General features: G+C 41.4%; 1 protein-coding gene across 1 annotated transcript in view; it reads right to left on the bottom strand.

The window, feature by feature from the left end:
• gusb (glucuronidase, beta) overlaps nucleotides 1–19,114 on the bottom strand; it is a 40,779-nt gene continuing 21,665 nt past the window's right edge. Inside the window, exons 8-12 of the mRNA XM_060848284.1 lie at nucleotides 18,649–18,795; nucleotides 18,433–18,517; nucleotides 15,892–16,068; nucleotides 6,016–6,151; nucleotides 1–3,304 (exon numbers count right to left, since the gene is read on the bottom strand). Of these exons, the coding sequence (XP_060704267.1) occupies nucleotides 3,189–3,304; nucleotides 6,016–6,151; nucleotides 15,892–16,068; nucleotides 18,433–18,517; nucleotides 18,649–18,795 (661 nt within the window). The 3' untranslated portion in view covers nucleotides 1–3,188. The remainder of the gene's footprint in view (nucleotides 3,305–6,015; nucleotides 6,152–15,891; nucleotides 16,069–18,432; nucleotides 18,518–18,648; nucleotides 18,796–19,114) is intronic.

Genomic DNA, 19,114 nt, shown 5'->3' with positions numbered 1-19,114 from the left:
TCTGATCCAAATCAGTTTTATTTTACAATACTTATGAACACTTTCAATAAAAAATGCTTGAACTACTCAAATGTGCTTTTTCTTAGAAATTTCACTTTAAATGCTTTATTCCAATATCCAAATTGTTTTTAACCATTCAAAAAATCACTGACATAACCACACAACTTCCTAAGGTGTTAAGAATGATTTGAAATCATCCAAAAACTTGCTCAAGGCATTTTATGTCAGAGCAACAGAATGTGTATACTCAGTTTCTGAGTACCTTTATCAACTGAACATTTGAAGAATTGTGCCTCAGCTTTGTGGCAGTTTAAGGCTTTTCAAAAGGTATTTTAAGTGAAGCTACAGGAAAAATTTCAATATCATTTAGAAGATTTTCCTTTATAAGATAGGTTAAATAATCAGAATTCTTCAATGTTCTCCTGTATCTTTGTGAAAGAAAGCTAATTATTCTAATTAGTGATAAATGAGGGGAAATTGGACTGTCTTTGCTTTTATAGAGTCATAGTCATAGATGTACAGCATGGAAACAAACCCTTCGCTCCAATTGGTCCACGCTGACCAGATATCCCAATCCAATTTCATCCCACGTGCCAGCACCCATCCCCTATTGTTCCAAACCTTTCCTATTCATATACCCATCCAAATGGCTCTTGAATGTTGCAATTGTACCAGCCTCCACCACATCTTCTGACAGCTCATTCCACACACTTACCTGTGTGAAAAAGTTGCCCTGTAGGTCTCTTTTTATATCTTTCCCCTCTCACCCTAAACCTATGCCCTCTAGTTGTGGACTCCCCCACCCAGGGAAAAGACTGTCTATTTATCCTATCCATGCCCCTCAATTTTGTAAAACCTCTAAGGTCACCCCTCAGCTTCCAACGCTCCAAGGAAAACAGACCCAGCCTGTTCAGTTTCTCCCTATAGCTCAAATCCTTCAACCCTGGCAACATCCTTGTAAATCTTTTCTGAACCCTTTCAAGTTTCACAACATCCTTCCGATAGGAAGGAAACCAGAACTGCACACAATATTCCAACAGTGGCCTAACCATTGTGCTGTACCTCCGCAACATTACCTCTCAACTCCTGTACTCGATACTCTGACCAATAAAGGAAAGCATACCAAATGCCTTCACGATCCTATCTACCTGCAACTCTACTTTCAAGGAGCTATGAATCTGCACTCCTAGGTCTCCTTGTTCAGCAACACTCCCTAGAACCTTACCATTAAGTGTATAAGTCCTGCTAAGATTTGTTTTCCCAAAATGCAGCACCTCACCTTTATCTGAATTAAACTCCATCTGCCACTTCTCAGCCCATTGGCCCATCTCGTCAAGATCCTGTTGTAATCTGAGTTAACCTTCTTCACTGTCCTTTATAAAAGGAAAAAGAAAAGCAGACTTCAGCAGGACGGTGGCTCAGTGGTTTGCACTGTTGCCTCAGCACCAGGGTCCAGGTTTAATTGCAGCAACTGTGTGGAGTTTGCACACATTCTCCCTGTGTCTGCGTGGGTTTCCTCGGTGTGCTCCGGTTTCCTCCCACAGTCCAAAGATGTGCAGGTCAGGTAAATTGGCTATGCTAAATTGCCCAGTGTTAGGTGCATTAGTCAGGGGGAAATGGGTCTGGGTGGGTTACTCTTCGGAGGGTCGGTGTGGACTAGTTGGGCCAAAGGGCCTGTTTCTACACTGTAGGGAATCTAATCTAAAAAAAAAGTTGGTATTTTGCTATGAATTTGTTAATAATGTATGCAGTCACTAGTTTGTAGTTTTCACCTTTTATCATGGGACAGTTGTGCAATTCCAATCCCAAAGCCCCAGTTTTTAATAAAATGTTACACTTTTATATAACATTGATATCGATAACTGATCAATATCCCCAAGTCATCAGGCCCAATGCCACTTAACCCTAAAAACAGTCTATTGTATACAATTTTCAACTTTTGTAGTTCACCTTGCTTGCTTACAGGGGCAAGATGAGTCCAGTTAAAAACTTCTGAAGCTAGTTGCAGATATGACTTGTTTACATAACACTTTTCTCATCAACACCAGGTACTCAGTGCTTTTTAGCAAGTGAAGTACTTTCAAAGTGTAGAATACATGAGCCAATTTGTGTATATATAAAACTCAAGCAGCAATGATTACAGCCAGACAATAATGCAATGGGATTTACGTTCACCTGCCTTACTTTATCACATCACCTAAAAGACCACTTTGAGCAGTTCATTTTTGTGCTCAGGCCCTGGAGTTGGACTTGAACCTGAACCTTGGGGTGAATGCTCCAATATCCATGCTGCATTGCCATGAATTCAGCTTGAATGAGTGCCACTGTGGCAAAACGGCAGTGTCTGTGACCATTGTAACAGACCTTTTTGCCAATGTCCAAGGAGACCACTTACCAAATAAAAAAATTGGAGTAATAACTGAAGTGTTTGTGATAGCTCCCAATTGTGATGCCAGACACAATAGGATTGGGATTTCAATTTGATATTACTACATTTAAATTGGCTCTCAAAAAATTTAACCATGTAACAGGGTTTAGTTCTTTTAGCCGAGGAAAAGCTATCTTGATACTGAATTCAGAGTAGAGTCAAAATAAAATGTGTAATTGGGAATGAACACTTCATACCTAAACTTGCATAGACAAACAAGCACCAGTACTAATCTAACGGTCTTTTCCGATTTTGAAAGTGTGGCTATAATGCATCTTGAGAGAATTTTAGGGTGGAAATATTCACACCTCAGAGTAACATCAATACTTTGTGGTAATTTTAAAAAATTCAGTTGGGACTGTTGGCTTTACAAGCTGGAACAGCATGTTCCCGGGTATCTGATGTGTCAAGGGGTCTGGAGGATGCTGTGTAGGGAACCTTTTAAATTTATGCACCACTACTGCCTCCACCTGTAGGTTTCTCTTGTAGCCACTCACCAGCCTGGCTTGGAAATATCAGTTTCTTCACTGTTGCTGGACCAAAGGCCAGATCTCCCTCCACAAGAGTTTCCTACATCAAACAGACTGTAGCTGTTCAAGTGACAGCTCACTGTCCTCTTCAAGAACAACTCTGAACAGATGGGAAATTCTGACCAGCCAGTAAAGCCCATCTCCCCTGAAAACAATACATATTTCAATTAAATCTTCTGTAAACAGTTTCTTCTGTATTCGGTGGCCAAAGATGTGATCCAATAAAATAATTATTTAGTCCCATTGGCAAGTTTCCAGTAGCGATCCCGCAGAATTAAAGCTGATGATTTAGGTTGTCTCTGGCGAGTGAAGATCCCCTTTTTGTTCCCATCTACCCGTTTTGTACCTGCAAATACGTGAAGGTTTTGTGTAAGAGTGCATAGTTGTAATTTATCAAAGAAAAGAAAACACACTTGTACACCTAGCAGTGCTTTTAATCCCACACCAATAATGTGAAAATCCATAGACTTATCCAGTACAGAATCAACCTGGATGGCATTCTGAAATAAAACAAAACTGTGGATGCTAGAGATCCAAAACAAAAACAAAGTGCTGAAGAAACTCAAAGTCTGGTAGCATCTGTGGAGAGAACAATCATTTAGAGTCCGGTGACCCTTCCTCAGAACTGGTGGATGCTGCCAGATCTGCTAAGTTTCTTCAGCACTTCCTGTTGAACAACACAATACATTCAGTTTTCTAGTGAATCAAATCAAATCAATTCAACACATCTCACGTGAGGCCACTAAATTCTCAGTAAAGGGTGTGATTATCAATGATGTGGAGCATGGTGACTTCATGAACACATACAAATGATAGGTTTTCACAGTGGTTCTTGCTGCTGCTTTGTCCATTGAATAGAATTAACTGGCACAATATAATCTGTGTTCCTTTCTTTAATGGCTAAGTATTTGAGTCAGTTATTTTTCTCCCCAGTGGCTTATTTTCTATATGCTAAATCTCTTTCCAATCAAATTTCCCCACTTTAAAATACCAAATGTAACTTTTACCTTTCTGTACTGTACTAAACAAAACTCCAAAGTAAACAATGCTAGAGAAACTCAGCAGGCCTGGCAGGATTTGTGGAGAGAAAGCACAGTTAAGGTTGAGTCTGGTATTATTCTTCAGAGCAACAGTCATACTGGATTCAAAACGTTAACTCTCTTCTGTGTTGCGTTTGTTTCAGATTTCTGACATTTGTAATATTTTATCTTTATTGAAGTAAAATTCCACTTTGGGAATTCACCATCCAATACCTCTATGGTAAAGATTAGACTAGCCTGACAATTCAATTCAGAGCAAGGAAAAATCTTAATACCTCCATCTACTCCACCTTTCCCTGAACGTATGAGGCTCACAAGGCAAACTCCTTGATTATCCCTGCTTTTGTGTGGATTTTCCCAACACTTCTCACACACATAGCTCACTCAAATAAGTCTGACATTTTAAAGCAAACTCCCACAAGCCTGACGTGGCTTAGGCTCCAGCATAACACATCAGCATGTGCAACAAGAGTCTAAAGCAGTGACTGTAGGAGCAGACAACTATTTATTTTCCAGATACTCCCACTCCCTCCCCTCCAAACTTTAAGATAAATACATGAGAACCGCCTACTGAACAATTCTGATGTATTACTCCAGGCTGATGCACAAGGAGACGAGGCGGTGATGATTTAGTGATATTATCATGAGGTACAAATGCTGGCAATAGCATGTAGACAATGGTGTGAAATTCTAAATGTTAGGAATTTGACCAGATAGAATGGTGGCTGAGACTAGGGTGGATTTTGCAGTTGCAACTCCGGTTTTCTTGTAGAATTCTCATGGTTTTTTAATATTCTGAATCATTTTGGACTTCTTGCTGTACAAATCATTACATTTATAACATTTTAAAGATATTTGGATAAGTTATGAATAGGAAATGTTTGGAGGGATATGGAGACCATTGTTTAGTTTAGTTTGGGAACACGGTCAGCATGGACTGGTTGGACTGAAGGGTGTGCTTCCACGCTGCATGCCTCGAGATTATTAATCCAGGCATACCAGGTAATGTCTGGGAACTGGAGTTTGAATCCTGCCAGGGTGGATGCTGGAATTTGAATTCAATAGAGTCATAGAGATGTATAGCATGGAAACAGACCCTTCGATCCAACTCGCCCCTGCCGATGGGTTTGGTTAAGAAGAAGAAAGCATATGTCAGGTGTTGACAAGATAGATGGAATGAATCCTTAGAAGAGTACAAAGGCAGGAGGAGTACACTTAAGATGGAAATCAGGAGGGCAAAAACAGAGCATGAGGTAGCTTTGGCAAGTCGAGGTAAGGAGAATCCAAAGGGTTTTTCAAACGCATTAAGATCAAAAGAGTAACGAGGGAGAGAATAGGGTCCCTCAAAGATCAGCAACTTATTGAGATTTATAAAATCGTGAGGGGCATGGATAGGATAAATAAACAAATTCTCTTCCCTGGGGTCAGGGAGTCCAGAACTAGAGTGCACAGGTTTAGGGTGAGAGGGGAAAGATATAAAAGGGACCTAAGGGACATCTTCTTCACACAAAGGGTGCTACATGTATGGAATGAGCTGCCAGAGGATGTGGTGGAGGCTGGTACAATTGCAATATTTAAGAGGCATTTGGATGGGTATATGATTGGGCACTAGCAGGAGGGACTAGATTGGGTTAAGAGTTTAATGATGACAATGTAACTGTTGATTGATGGGAAAATCTCATCTGGTTCACAAAACCGCTGTCTTGCATGTGACTGATACACAATATGGTTGACTCTTAACTGTCCTCTGGGCAATTATGAATGGGCAAGTGCTGGCCGAGCAGGCAATGGCCACATCCCATAAATGAATAAAATAAGTTGCATCTGGGAAAAGTACAAGACATGCACGTGAATATTTCCACATCTGTGTGACTGATCATTTGAAATGAAAATTATAATCCTATGGAAAAACAAATTACTGCAAATAATGGAAGTTATTAAAAACCACAAGTTCTTTCCCCCATACATGTTTCCTGACCTATTTCCAGCATTTTCTGTTTTTAAATACATTACTTACTTTGAGCAGTCAAGAAGTCGGCAAAATTCCAGATTAGTTCTCCAATCAGATAATCTTTTCTTCTTTCATCAAATACCATGAAATATTCCTGCATTACAGCCTTTTGGTATTCTTCTGAAAACATTACCGGGGGATCCTAAAAGCACAAATACACATAATCCACTAAATAACATTCAATCTGATCTATAACATACATTTCCTGTAAGTTATTTCTAACCCAAATGCCTGTCACATTTAAAACGATCATGAGTCATTTCAGCTCTGTCTGAGACGGGTGATGGTGTTTTTCACACCTTCCACCTCTTCATTTCTGCTTTATAAAGGTTTGCAGCTGCTCATCTCTCTATTCAGAAATAGCCTTGTTATCTGTCATTGCTGGTATTCACCAGCAGGGCCATGATCATTAGCCACTAGACTGTTCTTAATTACCTAACTGCTAAGGCGAATATTCAGGTTATTGTGCACATGTGCATTGGCTCTCTAATAGCCCTGGATGAGATGCTTATTCTCCTGTTTTCTGCCATAATCTCTATAGACCTTACCTTAATTCCCTTTTAAAGGCCTCAATTGAACCTGCCTCAACCACACATGCAGGCAGTGAATTCCAGGCATTAACTACTCTTTGTATCAAAACGTTTTTGCTAATTCCTCCAAATCTGTGCCATGTCATTGTTTGATCCTTTCAGGAGTGAGAACATTTCCTCCCTATCCACACGCTATCTAGACACCCCATGATTTTGAATGTCTAATCATGTCTCTTCTCCAAATGAAAGCTATGCTAACTTCTCCAATCCATCGTCATAACTGAAGTTCCACTTCCCTAGAACTACTCATAAATCTGCATTGTTTCAAGTGATATCACATTCCTCAAGGTCCTGTATTGTCAGGAGCTAAATGTAATACGCCAGTTGAAGCCGAACTAGTTTTTTTTCCACTCAAATTCAACATAACCTCATTTTCCTTGTACTCTATGCTGTTCCTCCACCATATTGTCAGAAGTGAGAATGTTCACTGATGAATTGCACAATGTTCAGCACCACATACAATTTCTCAGGTACTGAAGCAGTCCACGTCCAAATGCAGTAAGGTCCAGATTATTGGCAGATGACATTCACACAATACAAGTGCCAGGCAATAGCCACCTCCAGCAAGAGGATTTAACTATCATCCCTTGACACTTCTATGGCATTATTATCATGGGACTCCAACACATTCAAAACCCTGGGGTTTTGACCATTGTCCAGAAACTGAACTAGACCAGCCTTACAGCGTACCTGAAGAAGGGCTTATGCGCAAAACGTCAATTCTCCTGTTCCTTTGATGCTGCCTGACCTGCTGCGCTTTTCCAGCAACACATTTTTAAACTGTGCTCTCCAGCATCTGCAGTCCTCACTTCCTCCCAGCCTTATAGATAATACCTGACCTGCTCTTGTTGCACTAGGAAATCCTGTAGCAAGTACTTCCTGCTCCCAAAGGTCTGTCTGCCAGCCACTATTATTGCCCTTCCAGTATTCCCTGTTGCCCATGTAGACTTGAGCCTCTCATGTTGCCATGGACTGAGTTCACCTAGACAGGGGTAGAGACACCAGTATTCAGGGAGCTGAATAGGGGTTACAGGATGGATTATTCAGGGGGCTCCTACACTATTTTCCTGGTGGTCACCCAATCTCCCTCTTTGCCTATTCTTACACTGTGTGGTGATCAGGTCTATAACAAGTGTCTTCTCAAAGCTCTCAACCTCACAGATACATTTCAACAACTTGCAAATGTTCCTCCGAACACAGATTTCAATCTGCTGCTACTGATCACACATGTGGTTATCCAGGACACAAGCGAGGTCCTGGAGTTCAAACACTGCATAGAACATGAACACTTGAGACTGGAACAGCCCTGTCATTACTCTATTTGTTAATTAATAACATTGTTACTGCTAAGTAAACTTCCCACTTAATAAAACTTACCAATACTCATAACCATTACAAAAGCCTCAAGGCATTAAGATATAGGAGTAGAATTGCGCCATTCTGTTCCTAGAGTCTGCTCTGCCTTTTGAGCATGGCTGATGTTTCTCAACCCCATGCTTCTACCTTCTCCTTGTAACTCTTGATCCCTATCTATCTACCTGTGTCTAAAATACACTATGACTTTGCCTCCATAGCCCTCTGTAACAAGGAGTTCCACAGATTCGCCACACTCTGGCTGAAGAAGATCACACCCTCCCTGCTACCGCCCCCCCCCCCCCCCCCCCAATCCTCATTTCAGTTCTAAAGTGTCATTGTCTGTCCTACAATCTTCTCCACGACCACTCGATCCAGACCTCATTACTCTAAGTTTCAATCATGTGCTCCCTCATCCTTCTCAACTCCACCCAGTATAGACCCAGAGTCCTCAACCGCTCCTCACATAACAAGCCCTTCATCCCCAGGATCATTCTTGTAACCCTCCTTTGGACCCCATCCACAGCCAGCACATCCGTCCTCAGATACGGAGTCCAAAACTGCTCTCAATATTCCAAATATAATCCAATCAGAGCCTTATACTGCCTCAGCAGTACATCTCTGTTCATGTTTTCAGGTCAACTCAAAATGAATACTAACATTGCATTTGCCTTTCTAACTATCAACTGAACCTGCATGTTAACCTTAAGAGAATCCTGAACTATGACTCCCATTTCCCTTTGTTCTTCAGATTCTCAAAGCCTTTCCCCATTTATAAAATATTCTACACCCCTATTCTTCTCAAAGTGCATAACCTTACACTTTCCCATATTGTATTCCATCTGCCACTTCTTTGTCCACATTCCTAGCCTGTCCTCTTCCTTTTATAACCTCCCTGCTTCCTCAACATGACCTATCCTTGCACCTATCTTTGTGTCATTTGCAAACATTATAGCAATGCCCTCGACTCCTTTGACCAGATCCTTAATAGACTCAGTCAGAGATGTACAGCATGGAAACAGACCCTTCAGTTCAACCCGCCCATGCCGACCAGATATCCCAACTCAATCTAGTCCCACCTACCAGCACCCGGCCTATATCCCTCCAAACCCTTCTTATTCATATACCTATCCCAAATGCCTCTTAAATGTTGCAATTGTACTTGCCCCCACTACATCCTCTGGCAGCTCATTCCATACACGTACCACCCTCTGCGTGAAAAAGTTTCCTCTTAGGTCTCTTTTATATCTTTCCCCTCTCACCCTAAACCTATGGCCTCTAGTTCTGGACTCCCCGACCCCAGGGAAAAGACTTTGTCTCTTTATCCATCCATGCCCCTCATGATTTTGTAAACCTCTATAAGGTCACCCCACTACCTCCGACAGGGAAAACAGCCCCAGCCTGTTCAGCCTCTCCCTATATCTCAAATTCTCCAACCCTGGCAACATCCTTGTAAATCTTTTCTGAACCCTTTCAAGTTTCACAAGATCCTTATGATAGGAAGGAGAACAGAATTGCACACAATATTCCAACAGTGGCCTAACTAATGTCCTGTACAGCTGCATCATGCCCTCCCAACTCCTGTACTAAATACTCTGACGAATAAAGGAAAGCATACCAAACGCCTTCTTCACTATCCTACCTACCTGCGACTCCACTTTCAAGGAGCTATGAACCTGCACTCCAAGGTCTCTTTGTTCAGTAACACTCCCTAGGACCTTACAATTAAGTGTATAAGTCCTGCTAAGATTTGCTTTCCCAAAATGCAGCTCCTCACATTTATCTAAATTAAACTCCATCTGCCACGTCCCAGCCCATTGGCCCACCTGGTCCAGATCCTGTTGTAATCTGAGGTAACATTCTCCGCTGTCCACTACACCTCCAATTTTGGTGTCATCTGCAAACTTACTAACTATACCTCTTATGCTCACATCCAAATCATTTATATAAATGATGAAAAATAGTGGTCCCAGCACCGATGCTTGTGTCACTCCACTGGTCACTGGCCTCCAGTCTGAAAAACTACCCTCCACCACCACCCTCTGTCCTCTACCTTTGAGCCAATTCTGTATCCAAATGGCTAGTTCTCCCTGTATTCCATGAGATCTAACCTTGCTGACCAGTCTCCCATGGGGAACCTTGTCGAATGCCTTACTGATGTCCATCGTGATCACATCCACCACTCTGTCCTCATCAATCCTCTTTTTTACTCTTTCAAAAATCTCAGTCAAGTTTGTGAGACATGATTTCCCACACACAAAGCAATGCTGACTATCCCTAATCAGTCCTTGTCTTTCCAAATACATGTACATTCTGTCCCTCAGGATTCCCTCTAAAAACTTGTCCACCACCAATACCAGGCTCACTGGTCTACAGTTCCCTGGCTTGTCCTTACCAACCTTCTTAAACAGTGGCACCACATTAGCCAACCTCCAGAATTCCGGCACCTCACCTGTGACTATTGATGATACAAACATCTCAGCAAGAGGCCCAGCAATCACTTCCCTAGCTTCCCACAAAATTCTAGGGTAGACCTCATCAGTCCTGGGGATTTATCCTCTTTTATGTGTTTCAAGACATCCAGCACTTCCTCCTCTGTAATATGGGCATTTTTCAAGATGTCACCACCTATTTCCCTACACACTATATGTTCCATGGCCTTTTCAACAGTAAACACTGATGCAAAGTACTCGTTTAGTATTTCCGCCATGTCCTGCGGCTCCACACAAAGGCTGCCTTGCTGATCTTTGAGGGGGCCCTATTCTCCCCCTAGTTACCCTTTTGTTCTTAAGGTATTTGTAAAAAACCCTTTGGATTCTCCTTACCTCCATTTGCCAAAGCTGTCTCATGCCCTCTTTTTGCCCTCCTGATTTCCCTCTTATGTATACTCCTACTGCCTTTATACTCTTCTAAGGATTCACTCAATCTATCCTGTCTATACCTGACATATACTTCCTTCTTTTTCTTAACCAAACTCTTAATTTCTTTATTCATTCAGCATTCCCTATACTTACCAGCCTTTCTTTTCAACCTAACAAGAATATACTTTCTCTGGACTTCCATTATCCTATTTCTGAAGGCTTCCCATTTTCCAGCCATCCCTTTCCCTGCAAACATCTGTCCCCCCTCAGGTTTTGAAAGTCCTTGCCTAATACCGTCAAAATTAGCCTTCCTCCAATATAGAAATTCAACTTTTAGATCTGGTTTATCCTTTTCCATCCCTATTTTAAAACTAATAAAATTATGGTCACTGACCCCAAAACGCTCCCCCACTGACACCTCAGTCACTTGGCCTGCCTTATTTCCCAAGAGTAGGTCAAGTTTAGCACCTTCTCTAATAGGTACATCCACATACTGAATCAGAAATTTTCCTGGACACACTTAACTTCCTCTCCATCTAAACCCTTAACACTATGGCAGTCCCAATCGATGTTTGGAAATCCCCTACCATAACCAACCTATTAATCGTACAGGTAACTGAGATCTCCTTACAAGTTTGTTTCTCAATTTCCCTCTGACTATTAGAGAGTCCATAATACAATCCCAGTAAGATGATCATCCCTTTATTTCTCAGTTCCATCCAAATAACTTCCCTTGCTGCATTTCTGGGAATATCCTCCCTAAGTAAAGCTGTAATGCTATCCCTGATCAAAAATGCCACTCCCCCTCCTCTCTTGGCTCCCTTTCTGTCTTTCCTATAGCACTTGTATCCTGGAACATTAAGCTGCCAGTCCTGCCCATTCCTGAGCCATGTTTCTGTAATTGCTATGATATCCCAGTCCCATGTTCCTAACCATGCCATGAGTTCATCTGCCTTCCCTGTTAGGCCCCTTGCATTGAAACAAATGCAGATTAATTGATCAGTCCTACCTGCCCTGACTGTTTGACTCGCTTCTGTCCTCAATTGTACCAGACTCAGATTGACCTCTTTATTCAGTATCTCCCTGGGTCCCATCCCCCGCACCTTACTAGTTTAAATCCTCCCGAGCAACTCTAACAAACTCTGTGCCAGTATATTAGTCCCCTTCCAATTTAGGTGCAATCCATCCTTCTTGTACAGGTCACTTCTACCCCAGAAGAGATTCCAATGATCCAAAAATGTAAATCCTTCTCCCATACACCAGCTCCTCAGTCACGCATTCATCTGCTCTATCCTCGTATTCCTACCCTCACTAGCTTGCAGCACCAGGAGTAATCCAGATAGGATCTTCTTTTCAAGTTCCTGTCTAACTCTCTATATTCTCCTTTCAGAATCTCATCCTTTTCTCTTCCTCTGTCATTGGTTTCAAAGTGGACAATGACCTCCTACTGATCCCTCTCCCCTTTGAGAACATTCTGCACCCTCAGACATCCTTGATCCTGGCATCAGGGAGGCAACACACCATTCTCATTTTTTGTTGCTGGCCACAGAAATGCCTGTCTGTGCCTCAGACTAGAGAGTCCCCAACACAATTGGTCTCTTGGGACCCGATGTACCCCTCATTGCATTAGAGCCGGTCTCAATACCAGAAACTTGGCTGTTCATGCTACATTCCCCTGAGAATCCATCACTCCTACATTTTCCAAAACAGCATACTTGCCTGAAATAGTGCAGGAGCCTTCTGTGGTTATCCCTATCTGCCTACCTCTCTTACCTTTCCTGGAGTTAACCCATCTACCTGCCTGCATCTGCAGCTTTTCTCCCTTCCTATGGCTGCCATCCACGACACCCCTTTGCTCTTGTAAATTCCTCAATGCCTCTAACCGTCACTCCAACCAATCCATTCGATCTGATAGGATTTGCAACCAACTGCATTTATTCCAGAGAAATTCCTCAGTAATACATAAAGTCTCCCTAAACTTCCACATCCAACAAGAAGAGCATATCACTCTACTAAAGGCCATTTTTGCTCCTTCACAATCTACACAGCCAGAAAATAGCACTGTCTTATTCCTCTACAAAACACTGCTCCAGTCTAACTTAATAGTTATGATTTGTTTTATATTTTTAAGTTTAATCAAGAGACATATCTTAATAAAACATTTCATCAAGAAAGAACCCAATCTACTCACTACAGCAGACTTACTGTAAGGCCACACTTAAACATATTCACTTATCGGTTTCTGTGCTGTGACCTCTCCCAAACAGGTTCCCCCAAGATCAGTTGTGAATTTCACCGTTTGTTAATTTTCTAAGACGCACTCCAATGTCCAGCGATAAATGAATTCAACAGCAAAGGCAGTAACCGTGCAGGTTCACTGCTGTGTCAGTTAGCAATGTGGGTTTTTCTCTTTCTCTCTCTCCTGCACCAACCTCATCATGTGCTGCCTTTGTCTGTCCCTCTCCCTTTTAAAAGTGCCGTCGTTTTGACTTTTTTTCTCTCCAAAGTTCCAAAACAATGCAACAGCATATAAAATAGCAATAGCTGTTCCTGGAATTGGAGCAAATCACCTGTAACATCTAAAATACCTCAAAGCAGTAAGCTGTCACAGCCAAACATTTTTCCCGTCCTCCATCTTGGGTTACCTGTGTATCATGAATAAAACACAGACTCCTGCGGAACTCTTGTAAATCAATGGCTGCCAACCTGAAAAAGACTCCTTTATCTTCTCTCTCTGCTTCTGCCAGTCAACCAACCCTCTACCAATTCCACAGTACCTTTCACTTAATACCATAAGAATGGGCTTTTATCTTATTTTGCAGCCTCTTGTGCTGTACCCTGTCAAAGGCCTTCTGGAAATCCAAAATAGATCATGTCTGCTGGCTCTCTTTTGTCTATCTTTAAATATAGATGAGATTCACGAGTATATTCCTTGGTTTAGATAAAATAAATATTCACCAGCCAATTGACCTGCATTTTCATGGTGCCACAATTCCATTTTATTCCCATAAAGGTGAGCTCTGGTTGACTTCTGTTAAAAAATTTACTTTATGTTCCCACTCCTGATTTTCTTTCCCACAGCTCCAACTGAACTCTCATTGTCCTCACACTGCTGTATATTCCCACTGCTCTGAACAAGCTCCTTCTTTCATTGTACTGCTTTACCTCCACTCCTGGTGTCATTGTTTCCAGCTCCTCTGACTGAGGGATGGGAATGCTTCTATAGAATTAGGATTGAACTACAGGTGTTAAAACTATTAAGGTTAAATATATGCAGATGGGGGGGTGGGCATTATTTGAGGTTTCACTTGACTACAAAGGAAGAGATACTCGAGGCTCTTGCAGCACAGTTGTAATGTCCCTACCTCTGGACCAGAAGGTCTGAGTTCAAGTCCCACCTCAGCAGCTGTTTGCAGTGAGAGTGTAAAGTAAATGTGGAGAAAGTGAGAGTTCAGTTGGAGCTGTGGGAAAGACAGAAGTCAGGAGTGGGAACGCAAAGTAAATTTTGGCCATGGATGTGTTATAACACCAGCAACTAGGTTAACTTAAAAACAGATACAACAAACCTTTTATTAACCGGCACCGATGGGACTAGGAGTATGCTGGTCGATCAAATATTCTGGATAATCAAAAGACATAACCGCAGTAAACCCTGATCAACTGAAGCTTCGACACATCAACATCCCTCATAACATTTACTTAAATACATCAACACACCTTCTAAAATCAATATAAGATCACATATTAACTAAGAGAAACTTAATGCAGGAAGAACACACATCACTGGTGTACTTACATCATAAATACTCAGACCTTGCAGTAGATCACAGCATTTGATACATACCTTGCTGGTTTATCGAGAGTGCTGGTTTGATTAAAGTGCCGGTTAAAACAAAGCTTGCTGTACTTCCTGAAACTGTAGTTGATTTGCGAAGTTTATGCTTTTAATGTTTTACTAACTCTGACACTGAGTAAAGCTTTGCTCTGATATCATCCTTTACTAACAGGCTTTCCAGGTTAGCAGGAGAAAGTGAGGACTGCAGATGCTGGAGATCAGAGCTGAAAATGTGTTGCTGGAAAAGCGCAGCAGGTCAGGCAGCATCCAAGGAGCAGGAGATTCGACATTTCGGGCATAAGCCCTTCTTCAGGAATGAGGAAAGTGTGTCCAGCAGGCTGAGATAAAAGGTAGGGAGGAGGGACTTGGGGGAGGGGCGTTGGAGATGTGATAGGTGGAAGGAGGTCAAGGTGAGGGTGATAGGCCGGAGTGGGGTGGGGACGGAGAGGTCAGGAAGATGATTGCAGGTTAGGAAGGCGGTGCTGAGTTCGAGGGATTTGAATGAGACAAGGTGGGGGAAGAGGAAATGAGGAAACTGGAGAAATCTGAGTTCATCCCTTGTGGTTGGAGGGTTCCCAGGCGGAAGATGAGGCGCTCTAGCAGCAAAGCAGGATTTGTTGTTCTAAAGTTCTTCTGAGGTGTCATGAAATGGTACATTTGGACTTGACCACTCTCATCTACCTATTTCAGCTACTTTAAATTAATATGAATAAGCCTTTAACATCACAGAACTCTGGTTCCATTATCATATCCAATTCACCTCGCCCTTGTCCTTGTTGACTTGCTTTGGTCCCCAGGTCCCACAATACTTCCAATTTTAAAATGCTCATCCTGATGACTGAATCCCTTCCTGGTAGTTTGGCCATGTCTCTGACCTTCCTTCTGCCAAACTGTTGGTGATTGTATCATCATTTATCTATTGTACACATTCTGAAGTTTCCATAACCCTCTTCATCTTTAAAGCCAAAATCCATTTCTTTGACTAAGATGCTCGTCAGACTAAAATATTTCATCTTTGTCTTTTTATGAATTATTGTCAGATTAAACACCTACAGTGTTAAAGTCTATTCCAGATGAAACAAAGAAAAGCAACTCCAACTGTTTGTTTTGTATCAACCATGTTACTACTCAGACATCGTGGGGATTTCTTATCTTTTCAGTTCTATTTTCCTTTTGTTTGATTAGTTAAATTAGCATTAGGTTGATGTACAACCATGCAATTGTTGATGCTTCCCATACTTACACTGTGCAGTCCTGCAATAGTATCAGCTCCATATTCACTCTGAATAATTGGTTTTTGGAATTTATTGTACCAGTTTTCAAACTGATCGTTAAGCTGTAACTGAATGACCTCCAAATGGCCTGAGTCATGGTACCAGGAAAAATAGCTGTTCACGCAAATAACATCTGTGTACTGCACCTGTAGAAACATAACCAGCCTTTTACTTTTCCAGAAAGGTGGCTTTCCAATAAACAACTTGAAATCTGAAAAGTTAGTGTATATTTCAAAAATCAAATTCTTAACAATGAATTTTCAAGACTTCACTTGACAATTTCTGAAGGAAGGAGGAGTTGCAATTCAAACACAATGCAACCAACAATCAGTGCATAATTAATTCTGTCTGGTTAGCAATGAAGCAATTTCAGAAAGCAAATACAAAAAGCACAATGAAAATTTTTAGAGAGCTTGAAACATGGATAATATTCAGTGTGTCAGACTGAAGCTGCTGTTACATACTGAGAGGAGAAAAAGGTGAAGTTGTTTGTTCCTTGTTCCTGCACACAGAATTGGCTGGCCCATAGGAGACAGAGGGTGGTATTAGATGGAAAGTATTCAGCCTGGAAGCTCAGTGACCAGTGGTGTTCCACAGCGACCTGTTCTGGGACCTCTGCTCTTTGTGATTTTCATAAACGACTGAGTTGAGGAAGTGAAAAGGTGGTTTAGTAAGTTAGTCGATGACACGCCGGTTGGTGGAAAGGTAGATGGTGTGGAAGGCTGTTGTAGCTTGCAACAGGACACTAACAGAACTGGGCTGATAAGTGGCAGATGGAATTTCAACCTGGAAAAATGGAAGTGATTCATTTTGGAATATTTAATTTGAATGTAGAATACAGGGTTAAAGGCAGGATTCTTGGCAGGGATGAACAGAGGGATCTTCGGGTCCACGTCCATAGATCCCTCAAAGTTGCCACCATGTCGATAGGGTCGTTAAGGTGGTGTATGGTGTGCTGGCTTTCATTAGTGGGGGATTGAGTTTAAGAGCCGCAAGGTTATGCTGCAGCTCTATAGACCCCTGGTTAGATCACACTTGGAATATTGTGCTCAGTTCTGGTCGCCTCATTATAGGAAGGATGTGGAAGCTTTCAAGAGGGAAAAAAGGAGATTTACCAGGATGCTGTCTGGATTGGAGAGCATGTTTTATGAAGAAAGGTTGAGGGAGCTGGGGCTTTTCTGACTGGAGCAAAGAAGGATGAGAGACAACTTTATAGAGGTGTACAAGATGATGAGAGGCATAGATAGAATGGATTAGCAGAAACTTTTCGGGGGGGGGGGGAAAACGTGATTATCGCGAAGGGGCATAATTTTAAGGTGATTGGAGGTAAATTGTTTACAGAGAAAGTGGTGGGTGTGTGAAAATGCACTGCCAGCAATGGTGGTACACTCAGATACATTAGAGACATTCAAGTGATTCTTGGATTGGCTCATGGAAGATAGTACAACAAATGGTATGTAGGTTAGTTTGATCTTAGAGTAGGGTAAATGGTTGGCACAATATCGAGGGCTAAAGGGCCTGTACTATGCTGTACTGTTCTACATTCTATGTTTTCTCATATCATAAATATAAATGTTTTCCTCAGAAACATATTGCCAACAGAACCCCAAAGCCAGTCTTCATAGAATCGTATCAGGTCTTTAACCTCATGGGATAGAATAAGTACAAAGGTAACCATTTCTCCCTCAAACTAACATTAGCTCAACATCACAATCATTCATTTATTGAGCAAACTTCACTTCTTGTAATTATTTTGTAAATAAAATCTTGTGTTGTAGTCACTTTGTGCAGTTACTCCAAGCTTTTGATATCCTCGTCCATTTTTTAAAAACCGAACAACATATGCACTGAATGCATTGCTTTAAAATACAATATTAAAATTATACACATTTAAATTGGGGTGGCACGGTGGCTCAATGGTTTAGCACCACTGCCTCACAGCGCCAGGGACCCGGGTTCCATACCACCTTCAGGCAACTGTCTTTGTGCAGTTTGCACCTTCTCCCCATGTCTGTGTGGGTTTCTTTCGATATTCTACTTTCCTTCCACAGTCCAAAGTTGTGCTAATGCTAAGTTGCCCTGCAGTGTCCAGGGAAGTGCAGTTTAGGATTGTTAGCCATGAGAAATGCAGGGTCACAGGCATAGGATAGCACTGGGATGCTCTTTGGAGAGTAGATGTGGATTTGATGGGCCAAATGGCCTGTTTCCACACTGTTGGGATTCTATGATTCTAAAACTTTTTTTTTTAAAAGCCACACAGTGTTAGGTATATTGCCCACATTATATATTCTCACTGAGCTGTCCATTGATAGACAGGATCTCAGGAGGAATCTCCTCCTAGTATGTCTGAAGTACAGCAAAGAATAAGCTAGCCACTTCAAAAGCAGTCAGTTTTCATTCCTATCTTAGATCTTCAGAAATTCAATGTATTGCAAGCAAGTTGAACAAGTTCAAAATTTGAATAGATTTCATTTCATTCTGTGATGATAAATGAGTATTTAATTACTCACAGCTTTGTCACTATCATAGCTGGTGTCGGTAACGAAGGTAACAGGCCTGGTTGGATCCATTGCTTTAGTAGAAGATATTAACGTCCTTTTTTTAATAAATTAAAAACAGCATGATAAACAATAAATTGATTCCACATGACACTTTAAAATATACATCCAAAACATATACAATTTTGAAACTTAAATCATGAAATTGTTATAATTCACTGTTCTTACTTGAAGTAATGATTTGCTTCTGGTAGTCCAGATGCTGGTTCATTTGCAACAGACCACATCACTACAGAGGGTCTGTTTTTATCTCTGCGCACTAGCTCTTCCATGACAGTCAAATGATGAGCAAGGGATTTATTTCCAAAACTCAAACTTTAAAAAAAATGTAAGAGGTTTGCATTAACATTTGTAGATACAAAAGGCAATCTGTGGAAAAGGATATGTTTTATGCTTTGTAATAGTTGTCAACGGGTTACTCATCAATAGTGATTAAATTAGTTGGACTGTGCTTTCACTATTGGGGCATTCATGATCTTGTGATATTCAGTGCACATATGCATGAAATGTAGACCCTGAATCTTGATTCAGTTCAGAGAAGGGTCACTGGGCTAATACCTAGGTTTTGTCTTCTGAGGAACAAGAGAGGCTTGTATCAGTTAGAACAACAAGAGGTAAATTGATTGAAACATAG

This window comes from Hemiscyllium ocellatum, chromosome 31 (genome assembly GCF_020745735.1).
Source record: "Hemiscyllium ocellatum isolate sHemOce1 chromosome 31, sHemOce1.pat.X.cur, whole genome shotgun sequence".
Classification (NCBI taxonomy): domain Eukaryota; kingdom Metazoa; phylum Chordata; class Chondrichthyes; order Orectolobiformes; family Hemiscylliidae; genus Hemiscyllium; species Hemiscyllium ocellatum.
The sequence above is the reverse complement of the archived record's forward strand: the minus strand, read 5'-3'. Positions and strand labels throughout refer to the sequence as shown.